The sequence below is a fragment of the Canis lupus genome, chromosome 1 (genome assembly GCF_011100685.1).
Source record: "Canis lupus familiaris isolate Mischka breed German Shepherd chromosome 1, alternate assembly UU_Cfam_GSD_1.0, whole genome shotgun sequence".
Taxonomy (NCBI): Eukaryota; Metazoa; Chordata; class Mammalia; order Carnivora; family Canidae; genus Canis; species Canis lupus.
The window spans coordinates 89,086,012-89,107,535 of NC_049222.1; the positions used below are offsets into that span (position 1 = coordinate 89,086,012).

A 21,524-nucleotide genomic window follows, 5' to 3' on the forward strand; every position below is an offset into this window, starting at 1 on the left:
AGGGAGAAGTAGGCTTCCTGAAGGGAGCCTTATGTGGGACTCGATCCCAGGACCCTGGTCACGCCCTGAGCCAAAGGCAAATGCTCAACCATTGAGCTACCCAGGCATCCCTCATGATGACTTTCATTTCAGCATTTAAGAAATGAAAGAAAATGAGTTCTGTTGCCCATTTTTTGGGATATGTCACATGACATTCCAAAGAGTCATCAGATTTGAAGAATAATTAAAAATATTAATGCAAATGTAATCCATAATGAAAAAATTAGTCAACTGAACAGGAAAAAAATGTTAAAAAAGTCATACCTAATTCTGTAACTCAAAGCTACCAAATCACAAATGCTGCTCTGCTGTCTTAGAATAAAAATATTGAGAAACCTTATGTTTCTTGGACTAAGATCTGCACAAACCTTTCTCTTCTCTGTAGGATGTTCTGTTTCAAACTCACTTCCACAGAGGCTTTTAGTTTTGGGGGTAAATGATCCTGTGGGGGGTATTTTAGTGAAACAGTTTAAATGAGAAGCAGAATATTTGTTTCATTAAAAAAAAATCCTGGCGTTTTTCTTACAGGCTGTGTTTGTCAGAATCACTGTTATCTGCACAATTGCCATACCTCCTTATTTTTGCTAACAGAACCCCAAATTTTGAGTTTAGGTAGTAGGTGGAGATCAGTAGTCTGGGGGCAGGTAGGCGTCTTTGCAGGAGAGGGGGTCATGTGGTGCCCTTCTGGCCATGAGCATTAGAGGATCCTGCTGGGTCGCAGCTGGGCAACTCCTTCCCAGGCCCTCAACTTGCTCGATAAAAGATCTGAGCATCTGAAGGGGAGAAACACTTTTTTTTCTTTCCTCTTTCTGCTGGAGTGAGGACATGATGTCTGAGCTATGGCAGCCACTCTGTAACCATGGGGCAACAAATTATGACAAGCAAAAACAAAAAGTGGAGGATGGCAGAGTAGAAGGAGAGCAAATATCTTTATTATATTTTAAACCAGTGCCACCCAATGTTTTTTTTTTTTTTTTTTTTTTTTTTGTGTGTGTGTGTGTGTGTGTCTTGACACTCAGAGGACGTGCTAATTGTTGCACTGTCCTCTGGGAATACTGGAGGAGATTGCTGGCACCTGAGGTGAAGAACGCTAAGGGCTTCAGCTGCCCCAGGTTACCATCACCATCCTGAAGACTTAGGGGATAAATATCTCCGCACACCTTTTTGTGGCTCATGTGTGGGCTTCCCCATATATGTTGGAAAGTTCTAGCTTAAGCTATGCTTACCAACAGGTTTTCTGTTCCTTAGGCTGAAAGCATTTCTAATACCAGGCTCACTTCCGCTTCTCATTGCAAAGTGATGAGATGTCATAAGCTACTATACATTTTCTAGCAACATATAAATATGCAAGAAACATGGATCTAAGCCTGAATTGTATATGATTCCAAGGACTCGACAACTTGCTGTTGTGTTCTTTTTTTTTGTTAGTTATGGGGGCCATTTCCTAATTAACTAAGGTCACATTTCATGAGATCTCAAAATAGGAATGCTGTCAAATGATGCATTTGAGAATATATTCATAATGGTTGAAGAATTTAGAGGAAAATTTTTAGGAGAAAAAATTTTTAGAGGAAAATAATTTTATTAGTATCTAGAAGTTCATGTTAGGGGCCAAGTTATTATGTTTTTGATTTGAGTGCACAATGGCCTTGACAATAATTGACTTCTTTTAATAACTATTTTCTTAAATATTTTATTTTTAAGCAATCTCTACATCCAACATAGGGCTTGAACTCAATCCCACGATTAAGAATCGCATGCCCTACTGACTGAGCCAGCCAGTCGCCCTACTAATTAACTTTTCGATGTCCCTGTCATGTATGTTTCTAGTCCCTTTCACTAACTCCATCGGTGTCTACCTGATACGGTTGACAGATGCACTGAATAAAATGATATCTATAAAGTGCATGGCTGACTCCATGGCACAGAGTAGACATTCACAATGTGCTCTCTGGATTGTGATCTTTAACACAAGCTGTAAAAATTGTGAATTAATAAATACCCGTAACTCTTCAGCTTTCCAAAAAAGTCTTCTAAAATGAAAGAGTAAGAGACTTTCTAAATATTATTCAGTAAGTGCTCTAAAAATATAAAGCTCTCACCCTTCCCCGGAATTCAGGTAATTATTTCACTCTGTGGCTGGTGCTCAGGTGACTCACCTTCTCGTCTTGGCAAAGAGGTGCTGAGCTCTGCTTGCGTCTGAGAGTTGTGTGTTCTTTAACAAAAATCTCCTGCGCCCTAGCTCTCCGGACATCACACTGAGAGTGCTTTCATGGGAGCCCATTGTGTACTGACAGCTGTTTTTATGTCACCGAGACAAGGACATGAATTTTCAATCTGCCTCAACCCCAGGGTGACACATGGGATGGAGTGACCAGTGAGAGCCAGCTGAGAAACACAGAGTGTCAGGTGACAAGCTCAATGTACCTGCCTGTGCTTGGAAAGTTCAAGGTACTCATTCCTGGTACGAACATGGCTAGAAATATGCGATCAACACACTTTCTCGGAATCAGCCTTTCTAATAAAATAGCATTTCTCTTTTTGGGCACCCTTCTTAGTTCAACCATGCTGAAGCACCCCAAATGGTGCATTTGGGAAATGAAGATACATTTTCTGAGTGTTTATTATACCAAAGAAATGAGCAGTGCTATGGGGGATGTGCAGCTTTTTGTCTTTAGCTCTTCCCTCCTCGGCTGTGGGCATCACAGCCAGCACTGGGTGCCCCCAGATTCAGTTCTTTGTTTTTTTTTTCTCTTTTACCTACTACCTGTCCATGTGCTTCCCAGGCTCCAAAATGCAGATGTAGAGGTTAGCCAACCCCCTATCTTCTACCCCTTTTAAAGGGTTAGGTCTTCTTTTAACCACCCTCTGTTATAGTTTGAGAGGCACTGCAGGTGACTGTACAGTCAGAAGGGATTTGTTTGAGCTGCCTTTGCTTCTTTGTCTGCAAAGGCAGAGTGGCCCCGAGACTCGTGGAGTAAGGATCCAGAGGAGGTAACTAAATGGCAGTACTGGAAGTAGGACCCACACGTCTGGCTCCTTATGCAGGGTGGCCCCTTTCAGGATAGGCAAAACCATCAGTCCATCATGAATCTATTCCTGGCGGGGGGCGAATGTGTTAAAGAAGCTATTCTGCAAAGAGTTCTTTGTATTTTTGCTTTGACTGGTATGTTCTCATGAGATTGGAAACTGGGAACCATCTGGGGTCTGCCCAGCGCCTTTATGTTCCGCACACAAGCACCACGTCAGGGAGGGGCTGATGGAAGGTGCTGGCAAGACAGCAGCGGCTGGACTAAGTTACGTTGTGTTTTTAACTTGTGTGCCTCTTCAGCCTTGCCACCAACATGTGGGAACGAATGGAATTACAGTCAAATGCCTACATTTCATGAGTGTCTGCTCTGCCTGCTGAGGTAGATGCCAAGACCCTCTCAGGGACCCCCCAGATATAGCTGTAGGTCCCCAGAGCCATCTCCTGGGTGTTATCATCAGATCTTACCCACCGAGATTGGTCACTGACCAGCCTCCTTCAGTGGGACCCCATCTGCCCCAGGCTCCCCTGCTGGGTCTGGAGCCCACAGGTGCTGGAGCCCTGTGGCACATGGGGGACTGCAGCCTTGCTGTTAGAGGGGCCCCAGAGCAATACTACTTGGGCTAGATTTTTAGTGAAAAGCTCTACCTGGTCTTTACTTATATTTCTCTTGCCTGCCCTCCCCTGTCTTCCCCTTCTCACCCTCACCCTCCCTCTTCTCTCTCTCTCTGTTTCCCTATTTCTCTCTCCCTCTCACCCTGGTAATCACACCTGAGTCCTTGAAATTTGCTTTCCACATCTAACTAAACATACTCTGATACTGAAGATGTGATTCAGTTCATTTTTTTCCATAGACTTTTCTTTAAAAAAAAAAAAAGATTTCATTTGTTCATTTGAGAGAGAGAGAGAGAGAACGTACAAGTAGGGCAGTGTGGGTGGGGTGGGATGGGTAAGGGGTTGCAGAGACAGAGGGAGAAGCAGACTCTCCACTGAGCAGGGAGCCTGCTTCTCCCTCTACCTATGTCTTGTCTCTCTCTCTCTGTGTCTCTCATGAATATATAAAATCTTAAAAAAAAAAAAAAAAAAAAAAAGAACTGAATGTGAAGCCACCTGTGAGGAAGCAAAGAGACACATAACCGGGCAGATACAATGCCCCACTGGGGCAAAAGATTAGACCTTTTACTCCCCTCCTCTGATGAAGTTATAGAACAGAGGCTATCTAGACCCAAGGATACCAATGGCAGAGAAAGAGAGCAATGAAATGAATGTGTGCCTATTAGATGCTGAGACACCCAGTCCTCTTCCCTGCCCCAGGTCCCAGCAGGCTGACAGCCAGGCCTTTCCCTTCCGAGCAAGAAACTGGAAGATCTTCCACTGGGGAAGATGACCAGCTCAACAGCAAAGACTGGCAAATACTAATATCGGTGCCACTCTTGGAGAGTCCAGCCAGATTATAAAGCTGGGTTAATGAGCCTGGTTCAGACGTTTAAGCTTCCAGGCAACTCTGCATTCTCCCATTCAAACTCATGGTTGAGCAACAAGCAAGGATTTGTGGAAATCTGAGGAAGACCTCTGACATGAAGGATATGGACCAGAACAGAAGGCGGCACCCCATATAAACTTGAGAACAAAAAGGGAGAAAAGACAAAAATCAGAGCAAAACCCCAAAACCCCACAGTTCTGAGAGCCTCACAGAGAAAAGAAATTACAAGTGTGAAATAAGGAAAGATGGCTACAAAAGGCAACCTCAGCGAACAAAGAATTCTTAGAGAACACGACAGCAGAAAGGAGAATCTCAGTGGGAGGATTAGGAGAAAAATGGAGGAACTCTCTCTGACCATAGGACAGGAAAATAAACAGGTAGAAATGAAGAAAGAAAAGAAAGAAAACAGGAGGACAAATGCAGGAGATCCTATATGCATAAAAGGAGCTTCAAAAATAAGAAAAGAGAGGGGAGGAAATGTAAAAAGAATATTTCCCCAAACTCAAAAGCATGAGTTTGCAGATTAAAAAGTCCCTCTGGGGGCATCTGGGTGGCTCAATTTGTTAAGTGCCTTCAGCTCAGGTCATGATCTCAGGTTCCTGCGATTGAGTCCCACTTTGGGCTCCCTGCTCAGTCGGGAGTCTGCTTCTCCCTCTCCCTCAGCTCCTCCCTCTGCCCCTGCCCTTGCTTGTGCTTTCTCTCTTTGTCTCTGTCAAATAAGTAATATTTAAAAAAAAAAAAAAAGTCTCTGAGTAGTCAACATGATGGCTGAAAACAGACCTCTCCCAAGGCATATGATCATAAAATATCAAGACAAAAGGGGGAACTGAAGAGATTGTAAGCTCCTAGGGAAAAACATAGGCCACATACAGATGATCAGGAATCAGAACTGCACTGGATTTCTCAACAGCAACTGGAAACTAGAAGATAATGGAGCAAAGCCTTTATAATTTGAAAACAGAAATTTACAATATAGAGTTCTAGATCTGCTAACCCATCAAGTGTCAGGGTTAGAATAAAGACTTGCTTAACTGGGGATCCCTGGGTGGCTCAGCGGTTTGGCGCCTGCCTTTGGCCCAGGGCGCGATCCTGGAGCCCCAAGATCGAGTCCCACGTCGGGCTCCCGGCATGGAGCCTGCTTCTCCCTCTGCCTGTGTCTCTGCCGCGCCCCGCCCCCTCTGTGTGTCTATCATAAATAAATAAATCTTTAAAAAACGAAAAACAAAAAAAAGACTTGCTTAACCATGTGGGGCCTGGAATACTCTCCCTCATAAATCCTTTCCTTAGAAAGATACTGGAGGATGTGCTCTCCCCAAATGAGGTGATTAGCAAAAAAAAAAAAAAAAAAAAGGAAAATGTAGGTAGGATATGAGAAATAGGGGATCTGATATAGACAAGAGGTGGTTAGGATCCTCAGAATGGGGAAATGAAAGACTCCAACATAACATATGTGCCTTAGGCCCTACAGGGCAATTAGTCCAGACTGGAGAAGGTTAAGAAGGTTTTTTGGGGAAGCTTCTATAAGACAAGGAAATTAACAGAACCTGATGCAACTGAATAGTTGGAAAAGCAATTAAGACAAATGGTACAGCGTCTGGGCTTCCATTAAGGACAAATACATGGAAAGCTAAGCAAACAGAAGAATGAGGTGGTGTTTATTACAAGGAAAACAAAGAGTCATACAGAGAAGGAAAGCAAACAGTATTCACACAGTCCTACTAGAACATTCAAGATAGATCAAAGCACAAGCATGACGTAACTATACTGGAAATGGGAGTGGGACATGGGGTGGGAAGTGTGTGTGTATGTGGTGGGAAAAAATATTAGCGTGCCATGTAGAGATATGGAATTAAGTGCCAAAGGAATCAGCTAAAAGAGGTGAAGGTGGTTGCATCTAGGGATGGGAAGGTGTAAAGGGAGGTGTATTAGGACTTCCTCTTTTTCCTAAGAAACTTTATCCAACTCTTTGTTCAACTTGGTGCATAGAATTTTGAAACAAAACAATTAAGAATAAAAGGGCTGGATGACGCGGTGCCAAATGGACCCCGAGGTCCCCCAAACTCTTTCTGCGTGCGTTTTGCTGCTACAACTGTTGAAGCTCCGGGAGAGTGGGCAGGGAAAAGGTACACGTTGGCTTGGCCTTGGCACTCCTGTCTTCTCTCCTGTCACAGCTCAGGGATGACAAAAGGAATGAACAGTCACAGCAGTGAGAGTTATTAGGGCACCGACCCAGATGCGCTTGTGTATAAATAAAAGATAAAACAACTCTTCTCAGAGGAAGTGCTTCAATACACAGAAGTACTCTTCCATGGTGCTGAGGAACAATAGAAGAGAAGGAGGAGAAATCCTAGCTGAGCCCGCCAAGAGGCTGCCAGGATGACATTTCCACTTCAGCCAGGGCCTGTGTTGAGAAAACAAGTCTGGCCCTTCGCAAGTTCAAGTCTGGCCCTAAGTAAGTTCTTCTGTGACCCTTCACACACTAATTTTTAATATGGCTGGCCAGAAAAATAATGAGGCCCTTTACATCATTATAGATTTCATCTTTATTACTTTATCCTTGAAAGCAGGCTATTAAATAATTACATTTTAGGTTAATGTTATTCTGACTTGAGATTTTATCACTGCCTCCTAATTCCCTCATTATTACAATTACCTAATCCCCACCCCCTCCCACGCCCACAACCACAATGAGCTAAGAGCGAAGGGCTGGCTGGGTAGATGCATTTAGCACACTCGTGGGGGGTGGGGCCTGTCAGTTTCTCTGAAAATTAGCAAGTGCTCAGGAGCCAGTTTGGGGCTGTGGACTTCCAGGTGGAACTGTTCCCTCGAAGACACCCAAGTCATCTAAATTACAGGGAGACAGAGCTGGCTATTGTGAGCGGAATCCCACAGATCACAGAGGATTGGTCAAAGGACCCGCTCCTCATCCTGCCTTGGCAGAAATTATATTTGTTACACTTTGTGTAGATTTCAGGTATATAGGAGAAGAAATTAAACTTGGGATTCTGGCAGAACCTGGCACCAGAGGACCCATGGGTAGGGGAGGGACGGCTCAGAAGGCAAATGCGAATGCAGAGGGGGAACCTCAAAGATAGACCATGGCAGCTGAAGGCAGCTAAGAGGTGTGGACAAGTCTGTGTGCTGCCCTGTGTGTGGCCACTTGGGCAGGAGGGATAGAGGGTGACAGACCAATGTGCACAAGACTGGCTTCATCAGAGCAGAAGTGGAGTGTGATGGGGACAAATCAGATGGCTGGAGAGGGCAATTTCCAGGGGCTGAGAAGGACCAAAATGACCTCTAGGCAGAGTGAGAGAGTCAGGAAGCCCATAGGATCTTAAAGAGAATGACTTTGCTTGGCTGCTGAGTCAAAGATCACTGTAGACTGAGGGAAGTCAAGAACAGGTGCTGAGCAGAATAAGTTTGGTCTATGGTCAGAGGGGATGAGCTAGGCAGCAGGTTTGCAGAGGCTGGAGAATTCTCCAGAGGTGTTACTGAATAGCTTTGAGGCAAGAGAGCTGTGCTTAAGCTATGTCCAGGGAGGTTGGAGGTGGGAGCAAGAAACTGAGGTCCTGTTCCACTGTAATCGGAACCCCCCCCCCATTATTGGTATGGTTTTGCATTTTAGGAATTAGTTAGGTTCTCTTAATTCCTTGAATAAGCCTATCTGTGTTTCTGATGAACCACAAAGCAAAGAAATTGCTTTATTCCTTGAGGAAGATGGAGGCAGAGGGGTATCTCCAAAGAACTTTTTTTCTTAAATTCGAGTGTGCATAAGAATTTCAGTTTGGAAGCAAAGCTTCAACGCACCACTAGGTTGCAAGCCGATAATAAAAAAATAAAAAAATAAAAAAATAAAAAAATAAAAAAATAATTTTATTTATTTATTCATGAGAGCCACAGAGAGAGAGGCAGAGACATAGGCAGAGGGAGAAGCAGGCACCTTGTGGGGAGCCTGATGTGGGACTTGATCCCAGTACCCCGGGATCACGACCTGACCTGAAGGCGGCTTCTCAACCACTGAGCCACCCAGGTGTCCTGCATAAGAATTTCCTGAAGAGCATGCTGAAGCCTAGATGTAGAGAATGGTCACACATGGACAGGTATCCCTCTAGAGGTTTCATGCAGGAGGGCATGGGCCTGGAAAGGTCATGGAGATGCCTCTACCACTGGCAAATCATTCTCCCAGAGATGTAGCACGAGTGGCTGAAGTCAAGAGAAACAGAGATGTAGTTTTTTGGTGTCAGAATTAAGAGGCAGAAAATGGATAAAAGGTAAGTTAGGATATCCATTGGTTGGCGAACATTCTGCCACTTTTTTTTCAATATGACTTGTCCATAAATTGGATCCATGAAAAATCTTTTTCTTTTTCCATGAAAAATCTTTATGCACAAAAGTCACCTAGAAATATTACCGTGTACCACTTCATCAAAAAATGTATTAGCCATAAAAAAAATGAAATCCAACACGGATGGACCTTGAGGGTATTATGTCAAAGTGATGAAATAAAGTCAGAAACACAAATACTGGATGGTCTCATTTGTGTGTGGAATCTAAACAGAAACAAAATGAACTCGGGGTTATGAGGTTATGATCCTGATGTCCTGGGATTGAGCCCTTCATTGGGCTCCCTGCTCGGTGAGGAACCTGCTTTTCCCTCTCCCTCTACTTGTTGCTCCACCTGCTTCTGCTCTCTCATGCTCTCTCTGTGTCAAATAAATAAAATCTTAAAAAAACCAACAACAAAAGAAAACGAACCCACAAAACTCAAGCAGAGAATACAATGGTGGTTGCTGGGAGGAGTGGAGTTGAGGGGTGGGTGAAATGGGTGACTGAGGTGGAGAGGTTATAAAATGAGTAAGTCACACGAGGGGGAATGTAATGTTACATCATGTTCACAGCATGTCAATAATACTGCGGTGTAAACATGAAAGTTGCCAACAGAGTAAATCTTAAAAGTCCTCACCACACAAAAATATTGGGGGGTACCTTTGTATGGAGAGGGATGGTACCTCAACTTACCGTGCTGTTTTGCAACATGCATAATCATCAAATCATTAGGTTGTACATTTGCAATAAAAAAAATGCTACCTGTGAATTACACCTGAGTAAAAAAAAACAAACAACAAAAAACTAAATACTCAGCACTTTCCCTTTACTTTTTTAAGATTTTATTTATTTGAGAGAGAGTGTGTGCATGAGCAGCGGGAAGGGGCAAAAGGAGAGGTAGAGAGAGAGAATCTCCAGCAGATTTCTCACAAAGTATGTGGGGCTCTATCCCAAGATCCTGAGACCATGACCTGAGCTGAAACCAAGAGTCAGACACTCAACCGACTGAGCCACGCAGGCACCCAGCACGTCTCCTCTTTAGACTGTGATCTCCTGGGGGAGAGGAATCACATCTGCCCCTAGCACAATGTCTGGCATGTTTGGGGCTCAACAAGTATTTGTCGAATTTATGAATAAATGAATAAAAGATGGAGGGAAAAAATGTGTTCTCTGAATTAATGCTGAATCCTAAATTATTCCTCATAAAATGTCAGATATTTGAGAAATTCACTTCAATTTCCTGCCCATGCCAAAATCTACGTAGGATCATTTGAAAAGCTAATCACTTCAGAAGCAATTCTACAATTTGTCAAAAGGGAAAAAAAAAGGCATCTAGTAAAATCCAGGTGCAGATTATGTGATGTAAATCCTTTTTTTTTCTTTGGTGGGTTTGGGGCGAAGGGGGGAAGCTAAACCAACAGGCATATTATGAAGCTTCTATCAAGCTCCAATTTTCTCTGCAGGTGCTTCAGTCACAACTGGGAAGGGATGTGACACCACTCTTAGGTTCACCTGTCATCCCAGCAGGCCTGAAATGGTCCTAATTCCCAAAAAAGAGATCTTCTCTTGGGAGGCTGGGTAATGAGGCAGATTTTTTGCTTCAGGATCCTGAGGAGTATTCTTCTTCCCCAAACATGTATCATCATTTGCTTGGTGACCTAGTTTCCTGATATTGGGGAGAGGTTAACTAAATCCTTTTCTTTGTTTTTTTTTTTTTTTTTTTTTTTTAATAAAAGGTAGTGACACCATATCCACCAGCCCCTCATGCGTGTCTGCTCTGGATCGAGTTATATTCAGTTGATGAGACGGGGCAGGTGGGGTATTGTTGGCAATAAAATAAAAAGGCTTTCTGCCTCCAAAATGTATCTGCTGCTCTGTCAGAGGAGGTCTCACCCAGACTCCCCAGGCTTACTAACCTGCTTGGGGAATTCTTGAGTTGAAGAACCTTTTTATCTATGCCATGTGCCTGCAATTCGTGGAGACCTTTTCTAGGCATGTTTGTAACCAGCATCCACTCCAGTGCAGTACCAGGGAAAATGTTACTGACCATCAGACAGACTTGTGGGTAAATACTAGAGTCTCCAATTATACAGATAATTTTAAAATTTTATTTTTTTTCACATTCACAAGCTATTCATTCTACTATTATTTTGGCACAGTAATAAAGTGGCTCTGTGATTCCTTCTACTGTGTAGAGTCTACATCCACTCCCATTCCAGCACGCACACTCCACCTTTGTCAAGTTTTGATCTCAGCGATCCCTTTTTTTTTTAAATAAATTTTTATTTATTTATGATAGTCACACACAGAGAGAGGGGGGGGGGGCAGAGAGAGAAGCAGGTTCCATGCAGGGAGCCCGACGTGGGACTCGATCCCGGGTCTCCAGGATCGCGCCCTGGGCCAAAGGCAGGCGCCAAACCGCTGCGCCACCCAGGGATCCCCGATCCCTTTTTTTTAAGAGGTCTTGCATCTTTCTCGTTTTTGCCCTATGTACTTTGGCTGTTATTTACAACCTGTTTCACTTTACCTTGCGATGCTGAGATGGAGTCAGCACACTACGTCCCTCAGGCTGCTCTGGCCAGAGAGGAGGGGGTAGGAGGGGAGAAGCCTTTGGTCCACCTCTTTCTCATTTTTTTTTCTTTCTTCTTTCTGAGGGTAGTGTCTCTGAAGGCAGCTGTGTCTCTGCTGCTGGCCCAGCAATTTAGGTGATGTCCTCCTCCGATGTCCCTTCTCATAAGGTGCCAGCAGGTCCTCAGGTGGGGCCTCCTTCACGAGTCTAGGTTCCGTAAGGTGGCAGGGCGAATGCCCAGAGCTGCTGCCCACAGTCATTTACCTGGGTTTCTAGAGCATCGCCTTTTTACGTGTCCAGCTACAGTTGGTAACGAATTCTCTTTACTAAATTCTGTTTGAAATTCCAAGTGTGTTTTCTGTTTCCTTGACTGGATGCTCACTAATAAAACATTCCAGGATGGCGTTTTGAAAAAAACAATGAAGTCCTGCCCCTTATGGTGGAACTTATGGGAAGCTGCAAGGTGTTGAGTATGGAATCGCTGGATTATTTTAACAAATACTTTGATGGTGCTTGCTAGGTACCAGGGAGGTAATATACGTGCTTCCCCATTACTTTCTCAACTAATCTTTGTAACAACCATTTGGAGAAGCAGTAAAACAATCCACATTTCAGGGACGCCTGGGTGGCTCAGTGGTTGAGCGTCTGCCTTTAGTTCAGGTTTTGATCCCTGAGTCCCGGGATGGAGTCCCGGGATGGAGTCCCGCATTGGGGTTCCCACAGGGAGCCTGCTTGCCTAACAACATTAGAGAGCTAGAAGGGGTGCCCTCACTGGTGGTTTATAATGAACATGCAAGACAAAGGCCTGGCTGGAGGTAATGAATGGTGGTGGTAATGGTCTGTCTGCAAGGTAGAAGTAACCAGACTAAGGACCATAGAAGAACAAAGAGTCTGGAGGAGTCAGATTCAATATCCAGCACCCACAGGAGGGCTCAGAATGATATCCTGCATCAGCAGGCAGCTGCCATGTGCACAGCAGATGCCAGAGGCAGATGCTGTCCCTCCCTTGAGGTTATGAGTAAGGATCTGGAATTACTAGAAAGTTCTGGCCACCCACCTCCTTTCCCCCTCATCTTGTAACAAATGTCCTTTCTTAACCTTACCTTTTCCACGGAAGATATAGGATTGTCTAAATCAAGAAGAAATGTATTTAACAAAAGTCTCTCCTCTATAGTCATGTAAAGATGTGGTGTCTACTTGAACGGCTGGAAATAAAAACTTGAGGAAGGAGCTATTTCAGGTCGCTTGTGGATTTCAGTCAGTATGTCATATTTTTAGTGTTTGAACACTGGGGCTCTAACATCTTGAGAAGCAAAAATCCTCACTTACAATCACATGGAGAAAGAAAAGGCAAAATGGATGAGGGAGAGTAGACCTCATGTGGGTGTTACTGAATTTCCATGAAAAGCATCATCGTCTCAAGGGCAAGAGATCTGAAACGGGACAGCATGGGTGAGGGTGGCTGGTGCCTCGTGCTCAGTATCCATGCTATGCATGGAAACCATGGCTCCACTTGGCTGCCACTTGACCTCGGGAAAATGACTTGATGTTGTGAACATGCCTCATCTATAAACTGGAGATAATAAACATGATGACGACCTTACAGGGTGGCTGGGAGAATGAAATCACTCTGATGCATATAAAGAACTTAACAGGGAACCTTAGTAAGGCCCAAGAATTAGCTATTATTATAGTTAGTAATATTATCAGATGATTTTGATGGTTTGAAGTACAAACACTGCTATGATAAAAGAGTTCCCGTAGCCATGATGTTCTTTTATAAAAAGCGATTATTTATTTATTTATTTGAGAAGGAGGGGAGGGGCAGAAGGAGAAGGAGAGAGAGAATTTCAAGCAGACTCCATGCAGAGCGCAGAGCCCGATGTGGGGCTTGATCCCATGATCCTGAGATCATGACCTGAGCTGAAACCAAGAGTTGGATGCTCAACAGAATGCATCGCCAAGGCACCCTGCCATGATGTTCTGAATAAGCAACCTTAGCCAATGACTTTGAACAAACGTCATGGGCAGGCATTCATATGAACCCACCACTTTGTCTAACAGAAATACTTTAGTTATTAAGCAGCAAAAAAGTCGCTCAGTTATGAGCCATAATTCATGTTAGGAAAACCGGGTCCATCAATCCTGCACAGCGCACACAGCAAGGACAAGACAGAAGGACAAGAGGCTGTTAGTGAAAGGATGTTAACAGTGGAGAGAATGTGAGGCTTGCGCCCCAGAGCGCGTGTTCCAGTTAAATCCTACTGGTGCACCATGTGACCTTGTGGCAACGTGTCACAGAATGCACGTGTCTTTGCGTTTCCCTTTCCTTGTCTCTTAGACAAGTCTGTAAGGTAACGGGTCATTCCACCTCGGCTCCACCCCTCTCCTGGGTTTATGAGACTCTAACAGCAGGAAGAAAAGTACACAAAACAACAGTCAGATCCCCTGGGTCAGCCTCTGAGATCTATGACACTGGACTCATCACTCCGGGAGACTTTGCAAGCTATCCCTCTACGTGCAAATGACCAGCAGTGTCTCCTCTGATACAATGGCCTTTCTTAGAACACTCCAAATGCCCCCAGGGTGAGCCACCTATTCGAAACAGTCACCAGTAAAACATGAGACCGGCCAGGGCAGCAATGAAGGTAAAGGCAAGTTTGACAGGGAAGCTCTACGTAAGTTGGGATGCAGTAGGATTCTCAATACTTATGCATGATCAGAGCACCAGCTTTGTGACCAATGGTGCAGGAAATCATGAGGGAAATTAATATTCATGAGTGTAGTGGATTTCTGCTTTAGATTCTTCTTAATTTTGAGAAAAAACACACTGGCCATTGCATTTCTTAGAGCTCAATGTATGCCTTCTCTAAAAGAACAGAGCTCTTACAGGGAAAGAAGAATTCAAGGATCAAAAACTCAGAATTTAAATTGTACTATCTGATTGGGAAGGACAGACCCACAACACATTTTCTCCACTCCTACGAGCTGCGTGCTCTAACACTGATCTGCACAGTGGAAGTTCATGAAAACAGGTACGCCTGGTCATCAGGTTAAAAATATACTTTATTTTTTAAAGGATTTTATGTATTTATTTGAGAGAGAGAAAGAAGAAGGGGAAGAGGCAGAGGCAGAGCGAAAAGCAGACCCCTCTGCTGAGCAGGGAGCCCGATGTGGGGCTTGATCCCAGAACCCTGAGATCATGACCTGAACCGAAGGCAGACGCTCAACCATCTGAGCCCCTCAGGTGCCCCAATATACACTTTAAAAATGCTATTTTTTGCTTTACTCAATTTTTGGAATATACTAAAAAAATTGAAAAGAACAGATTGCTATCAGAGTCTTTGCAGTGACAAAGAATAATCCCTCAAAAAGGGGAATAATTCAGAGACAGCAGTTTTCCCACTGCAATATATAATTTAGGTATGGAGACATCCCAGCACTAACCGACACCTTTCAGAGTGAAGGATTTTAAAAAGACTGACAGAATGACGACCACTAATGGAAGTATTTATGGCTGATTTAAGGGCAGGGATGTAGAGCTTAGAGTTGGAATGGAAAAAACAGGCCACCCCGCCTTAACAGAACAAAGATTCAAAGACAGAAAAACCTAACATGTGAATTATAACATCAATATTCAACTTATTCTCTTTCCAGGCTATTTGGATTAGGTTTTAAAACATAGTAGGCTGGAAGAGATTTAGAATAATGTTTGTTTATCATCTCCAGAGACTTCACATGGGTCTAGGAAGGCTCTAAAGGGAAAAAAAATGATGGAAAGTATGACAATTTTTTTTTTCAGTTTGCTGGTAAGGCTTCCCTGTCGAACAACTAGGGTTGGGCATGGTGGGGCAGGTAGGGATACTGATTCCCAGGAGTTCACAGGCTATTGATTTCTTTTGAGCACCTCTGTGCCTTTTTAGCATCTTTTCCTTATGATTGCCCTAAGGCACTGGGTATGATCAGAGGCATGTCTTTGGCTTCTCTTCTATCTCCAGGCTAAAATCAGAAATGTCCAGGGGGGCAGGTAGGCAACATCTCAGGTGAACAAAGCAGAAGGTGGTGACTCAAAGGGCCTGTGCTTCTCCCCTCCAGCTGGTAAATGCTAAGCTAAGTGGGGCCCAAACTAGTGATTTTTCAAAAGGACCTGGGTATTTTAGTGAAACTGCTTGATTTTTAAATTATAGCTTATTTAAAAAACATTCTGGGGTTGGGACACCTGGGTGGCTCAGAGGTTGAGCGCTTGCCTTCTTGGCTCAGGGTGTGATCCTGCGGTCCTGGGATTGAGTCCTGCATCGGGCTCCCTGTAGGGAGCCTGCTTTTCCTTCTGCCTCTGTCTCTGCCTCTCTCTCTCTGTGTGTCTCTCATGAATAAATAAATAAAATATTAAAAGCAAAACAAAACATTCTGGGGTCACCAAAATGCTTTTTGTTGGCTTGTGGTTCATTGTCAGGGCACCTGCTTGATTGTGGCCAAGGCTGCAGGGCTGCTGGTGGCCAGTTTGGTGGTGTCATCCAGGGGTGATTTCCTGATGTCCAGTCCAGAGTCTTTTCATGGACTCTGTAAGCATCTAATTCCCTGTATTAAATCCCTTTCTTCCTAAGATAGAGCAGTTTCTTGTTCCTGTAACCAATCCCCGACCAGCAGCTGTGACATTCAAATTACAACTTGGAGATATATAATGCCAAGGAAGATTTGCTTTAGACGATTCACTTCAAAAAAAGAAAGGGAAAAATACCGCAGATAACACTAATGTTTTTCCCATCCAAACATATATGATAATTACTATCATCATGAATAAAAGTACCAAGAATTATGCCACAGCCTGGGAGCATGCAGTGCCCACACTGGCCAGGAAGGAGGCAGTTCCAGATGGTGAGGGACCTCATGAATACCCCAAAATTGAGTACTTCTGGCTGAGAGACTGAATATTGACCCACAACAGCTATCATTAAAAAGACCCAAAAAGCCCAAACCAAGCAAAAAATCCTTTTATTCCGGTGTTGAAAATTCTAGTAAATAATTTAACAGCATATCCAATTGTGCGCCCTGGATAATGAGAACAGTAGCAAACAGTAGGAAACCACCATGGCTTCACAAAGAATTGTTTTCGACCTTGTAAGAAACTTCCTATGACTTTCCAGCCGCTATTTATATTGGAGAACAAAACAACGGTGCTTAGCTCTACCACAGAAACAAGAAAGCTGTTGCTTGACTAATTTACATAACAAATTTGAATATTTAAGGTACACATTAATGTAAGGGATAGGTCACTTTAAATTCGATTCACCCAAGGAAGCTAACCAAATTTCTCTTACGGTTCAGATGAGCGGAATAATTTATAATGCAGCCTTATCTGGTGACCCTTCCAGCAGAGCTATCTAAGCAAAGCTCCATGAAGATCCATGGCTCACCCTGCCATCTGTTTCACTTCTCCAGGCCGAGGCTGGCTGCCTCCTCTGCTACGCCCACCCCACTATGTCTCTAGCAGAGAAGGAAGAGAATGGCAACAGAAAATGATTTCTCCAGAAGCCCCAATGACCACACGTTAACTTGCCAAAAGAACAAGCTAGAATCTATAAACATATATGTTACAAATGAGTCTACCATCTTGAGTCCTCTTTTTGCAAGTGAGCCAGGCTGCATCCCTAGGGGTAGAAGATGACTTACGGTGTAAGAAGCACTTTGCCTACACAAATGTGATCTTGATTCTCAAGAGTTGGATTTTTAACAAGAGCTAGTCCATAATTTAATAGATAATTATCAAGAACATATATAGTAGACCCTGCCTGGCAAGTGGGACTAGTTACAGAACTGCACATATGGAAAGAGAAAAAAGTCAAACAGCTAAGCCCACAGACAACATTGTGGTCCTTTTGTAAAGATATCATCTTCTATTATTAAAATCAACGTTTGACAGTGTTTTGTTTAAAAAGCACACATATCTAATAATACATTCTCCATTTAAGAAATTACAGTAGTCCTCATCCAACGCTCAAATCTTAAATCATTACATGTGTGAGAGTCACTGGATTAGCTGCCTATGGCTGCTGTAAGAAAGGATCATGAACTGACTGGCTGAAAATCACACAACTTATTATCTTGCAGCTCTGGTGGTCAGAGTCCTAAAGTTCAAGGTGTTGGAAGAGCTGGCTTCCTCTGTGAAGGCTCCAAGGGAGCATCTGTTTCCTTGCCTTTTCTGGCTTCTAGAGGCTGCCTGCACTTCTCGGCTCACCACCCTGTCCTCTACCTTCAATGCCAGGCATGTGGCACCTTCCAAGGTATCTCTTTGTCCTCTGCTTCTGAAATCACTTCTTTTTGTCTGACCCTAATCTTCTGTCTTCCTCTGACCAAAACTCTGTGCATAATCAGATTTTACTGCTTGAGGACAGACTGGCATACTGTTAAGAATTTTTAGGAAGGACACATTTAATGTAAACACTTCTTAGCTTCCCTGTGGGTTTGAATTTGGTGTGACTCCGTGATCTATGAAGGAACATAAGGATAAAGTTATCTACTGCCTGAGTATTAAAAAAACTATATATATATATATTTTTAGACCCTGTGATTTCATTGAGACAACCTAAAAAAATTCAAGACACTTTTCCCATCTCAGGATCTTTAATCACATTGGCAAAGTCTCTCTTGCTATATGAGGTGACACTGTCATGGGTTCCAGGGATTAGGACAAGGGACAACTTTGAGGGACCATCTGCCTACCACAGTTACTAAGGCCATGCAAATAGAAAGAGAATATTCAAAGGTCTTTACAGTTATCTGCAATATTAACCAAGAGTACTTGCTTAAAAAAAATCCATTCCTAAGAAATTATTAAAAGAAATACGATGAAAGGTCTTCTTCCCTAGAACCAAGTATATAATTTCTATAGGACATAATGATTAACTGTGGAGAAAAATAATGAGGGTTTTCCCCTGGATGTGCTTGCTTCTTGCCACAGTAAAAATCAAGCATGTTCTCTCTTTCTCTTACTTATAGGGCAGGTGATAGTCCCATCTTGGTTGCCAGGGACAGCATATTCTAATTCAGAGATACTTGTCTAGCTGTGATGCTGATGTAATAGCCAGATTGGTAATATGATCATGCTAAGTCTCACCTGTTTGAATAGAGCGCAGTCCTGTCATGTGGACAATGTTCATCGACATATAGGGAAGAAGACGAAATGGTGGTTGCCAAGGAAGCAGCTTCAAACAGTGATGGGGTGCTAGGCACCAGGTCTGGCCTGTGTCGGGATCCCAGTGCTGGGTAACAGAAGCACAACACATACTCGTGAATCTCTGCAAAAAATGGTGCTCTAATATGTGTAATAATTTAAATTGACTCCAAAGCATTCATTTTACATTATCAGGTTGCAAATTAAATTATGAATTCACTTCACTCTTCCGAACTGCCGCAGACATGTAAAATAGCTTCTTGCAAACAGGTTAACCAGAAAGGAAATGGCATTAATTTACAAAATGGCTTATGGAAATGACATTATGAATGTTCTTTTAAAACCTAATAAAGTGATTTACTGTTTCAAAAGATGATATAAAATGCTTGTAGGAGCTTAAGGAGATAATTCGACAGAGATTAACAAGATGATTGGCAAATGTAGAGACACACAGGGAACCTGCTTTCCCTCCCTAGGATATGCATGTATCTATCATTCTCAATTTAGATCTAAGTGCTCAGACTTTTTAACAGCCAGGGAACAAATGCTTCCCAGACTAACAGCCAGCTATCTCTTAACCCCTTTTGTGCCCATACACATCTTTGAGCATCATCCACGGCTCCTCTTGGCCTCATATTTTAAGAGCCAAGGCTGCCTTTTTAAAAATGAAAAAACTGGGACGCCTGGGCGGCTCAGTGGCTGAGCCTCTGCCTTCAGCTCAGGGCGTGATCCTGGGGTCCTGGGATCGAGTCCTGCATCAGGCTCCCTGCATGGAGCCTGCATCTCCCTCTGCCTGTGTCTCTGCCTCTCTCTCTCTCTCTCTCTCTCTCTCTCTGTGTCTCTCATAAATAAATAAATAAAATCTAAAAAAAAAAATTAAAAAAAAATGAAAAAACTCCCATTTCCTTTATAAAATGTAGGTGCTTGTGAAAGTGTTTACGCAGGGAAGCAGAATAGTCAAGGCTGAACAGGGACCCATGCCTACTCTCTCTGTGTCTGGTGGATTCTTTCTTTCTTTTTTATTCGGAGATCATTTTTAATCATCCCAAACTCAAACGGTGGACAAGTTGGTATCCCTTATTGCCCAGCCTGTCAGAGACAGTGTTTTAATGACAGATCTAGTCACCAAGAACAGAGTTGCTTTAAAAATACACATGCAAGGAGCACCTGGGTGGCTCAGTGGTTGAGCATCTGTCTTCGGCTCAGGTCATGATCCTAGGGTCCTAGAATCAAATCCTGCACTGGGCTCCCTGCAGGGAGCCTGCTTCTCCCTCTGCCTATGTCTCTGCCTCTCTGATAATAAATAAATCTTAAAAAAATACACTTGCAAATCCCCAGTGATAGAACACTGTGGACATAATAGTTGTGGATGAGTCCTGTCCTTCAACTTCTGTAGCTCGGCTCAAACTAATTTTTTTTTTAACCTAGGGAGGTATTTGATTTTTAAATTTTTATGAAGATCTAATTAACATATAACATCATATTAATTCTAGGTGTCCAACATGACAATTTCAAACACATACCGATTGTGAGATGATCATCACAGTTCAGGGAACATCCATCACCACATAGTTACAATGTTTTTTTTCTTGCAATGAGAATTTTTAGCAACTACTCTCTTAGCAACTTTCAAATATACAGTAGACTGCTGTTAACTAGGGATGCCTGGGTGGCTCAGCAGTTAAGCATCTGCCTTTGGCTCAGGGTGTGATCCTGGAGTCCTGGGATGGAGTCTCACAATTGGCTCCTCGCAGGGATCCTGCTTCTCCTTCTGCCTGTGTCTGTCTTTCTCTGGGTCTCTCATGAATAAATAAATAAAATCTTAAAAAAAAAAAGACTGCTGTTAAAGTCACCATGCTGGACTGTGGATTTCTTTAATCATTCCCCTAAACGAAACTAAGACAGATGATAATAAATACAATATAACTTCAAGGCACTTCTAGTATTCCTTTACAGGCTCAAAATTATGTATTTTTAGGAAGTGTATGAATGGAAAACAGTCCTAATGGGCACTATGGCATGAGTATGAGGTTTTGGATTTGGGGTTTGAAGAGGTGTAGATGGAGGGGTGGAACGCGGCATAGAGGGAAAGGGTAAGGACAGAAGGGCTGGACTCTGGACCAGGAGACTGGACACACTTTAAAATGTGTGAGAGGGTGCAGTTCTGCCTTCGATTCAGGTCAAAATAAAGAATTGCCATGATGAACAACAGATGGTAATCATATAAAAACATAAGTCACAAAAGTGCTCTACATGCAAAAATTAGAAAGGCTTCAATGTAATATGACAGCTGGCCAGTGATCTTTAATATACTTGATCCCACCTTCTAATTAAATACAAAGGAAAATATTGAAATGTTATAATACTGAAAAGTGCATCTGAAAAATAACCTCCCATCAGAGTCTAATAAGTTGCTAGTCAACATAAGGCAGATGGAGCTAAATTAGAAAGGCTCATGCAGACTCTAGTCTTGACTTCATAAACCAGAGGCTACCTGAGTGATACTATACAGAGATACATGATCTGTCCAGGGACTTGGGCCAGACTGAGGAGCTGACCCCCAATCTTTTAGGAATAGCTCTTTGAAACAGAGAGCTGTTTCCTCAAGCTCCTATATCTTTCGTTTTTTTTGAAAAACAAAAAACAAAAAAACCTAGCATGGTAGACAGAACTCTAGGATGATCCCCAGTGACCTGCACACTTGATCATCTCCCTTTGAGTGTGGGTGGAGCCAGTGAATATGACAGGACTTCTGTGATTACTGTATCTTACACGGCAAAAGAAATTTTGCAGATGTAATTAATATTACTAGTTAGTTAACTGTGAGTTGGTCAAAGAGAATACAAGGGGAGCGGCTGGCCTAGTCAACTGAGGCTTTGAAATCTGTGTCTGGAGGTCAGAGATCTGA

The 21,524-nt window shown here is 43.0% G+C and overlaps 1 protein-coding gene across 7 annotated transcripts in view; it reads right to left on the bottom strand.

Moving 5' to 3' along the window:
• Positions 1-21,524, bottom strand: part of PIP5K1B (phosphatidylinositol-4-phosphate 5-kinase type 1 beta) — a 299,484-nt gene that overhangs the window by 52,893 nt on the left and 225,067 nt on the right. For 6 of the 7 annotated variants that reach the window (XM_038527137.1, XM_038527138.1, XM_038527139.1 and 3 more), the window contains one exon: positions 18,560-18,704. In XM_038527137.1, the coding sequence (XP_038383065.1) occupies positions 18,560-18,704 (145 nt within the window). Of the gene's footprint in view, positions 1-16,420; positions 17,932-18,559; positions 18,705-21,524 lie in introns of those variants that run through there. The other variant, XM_038527142.1, reaches the window with a different exon arrangement.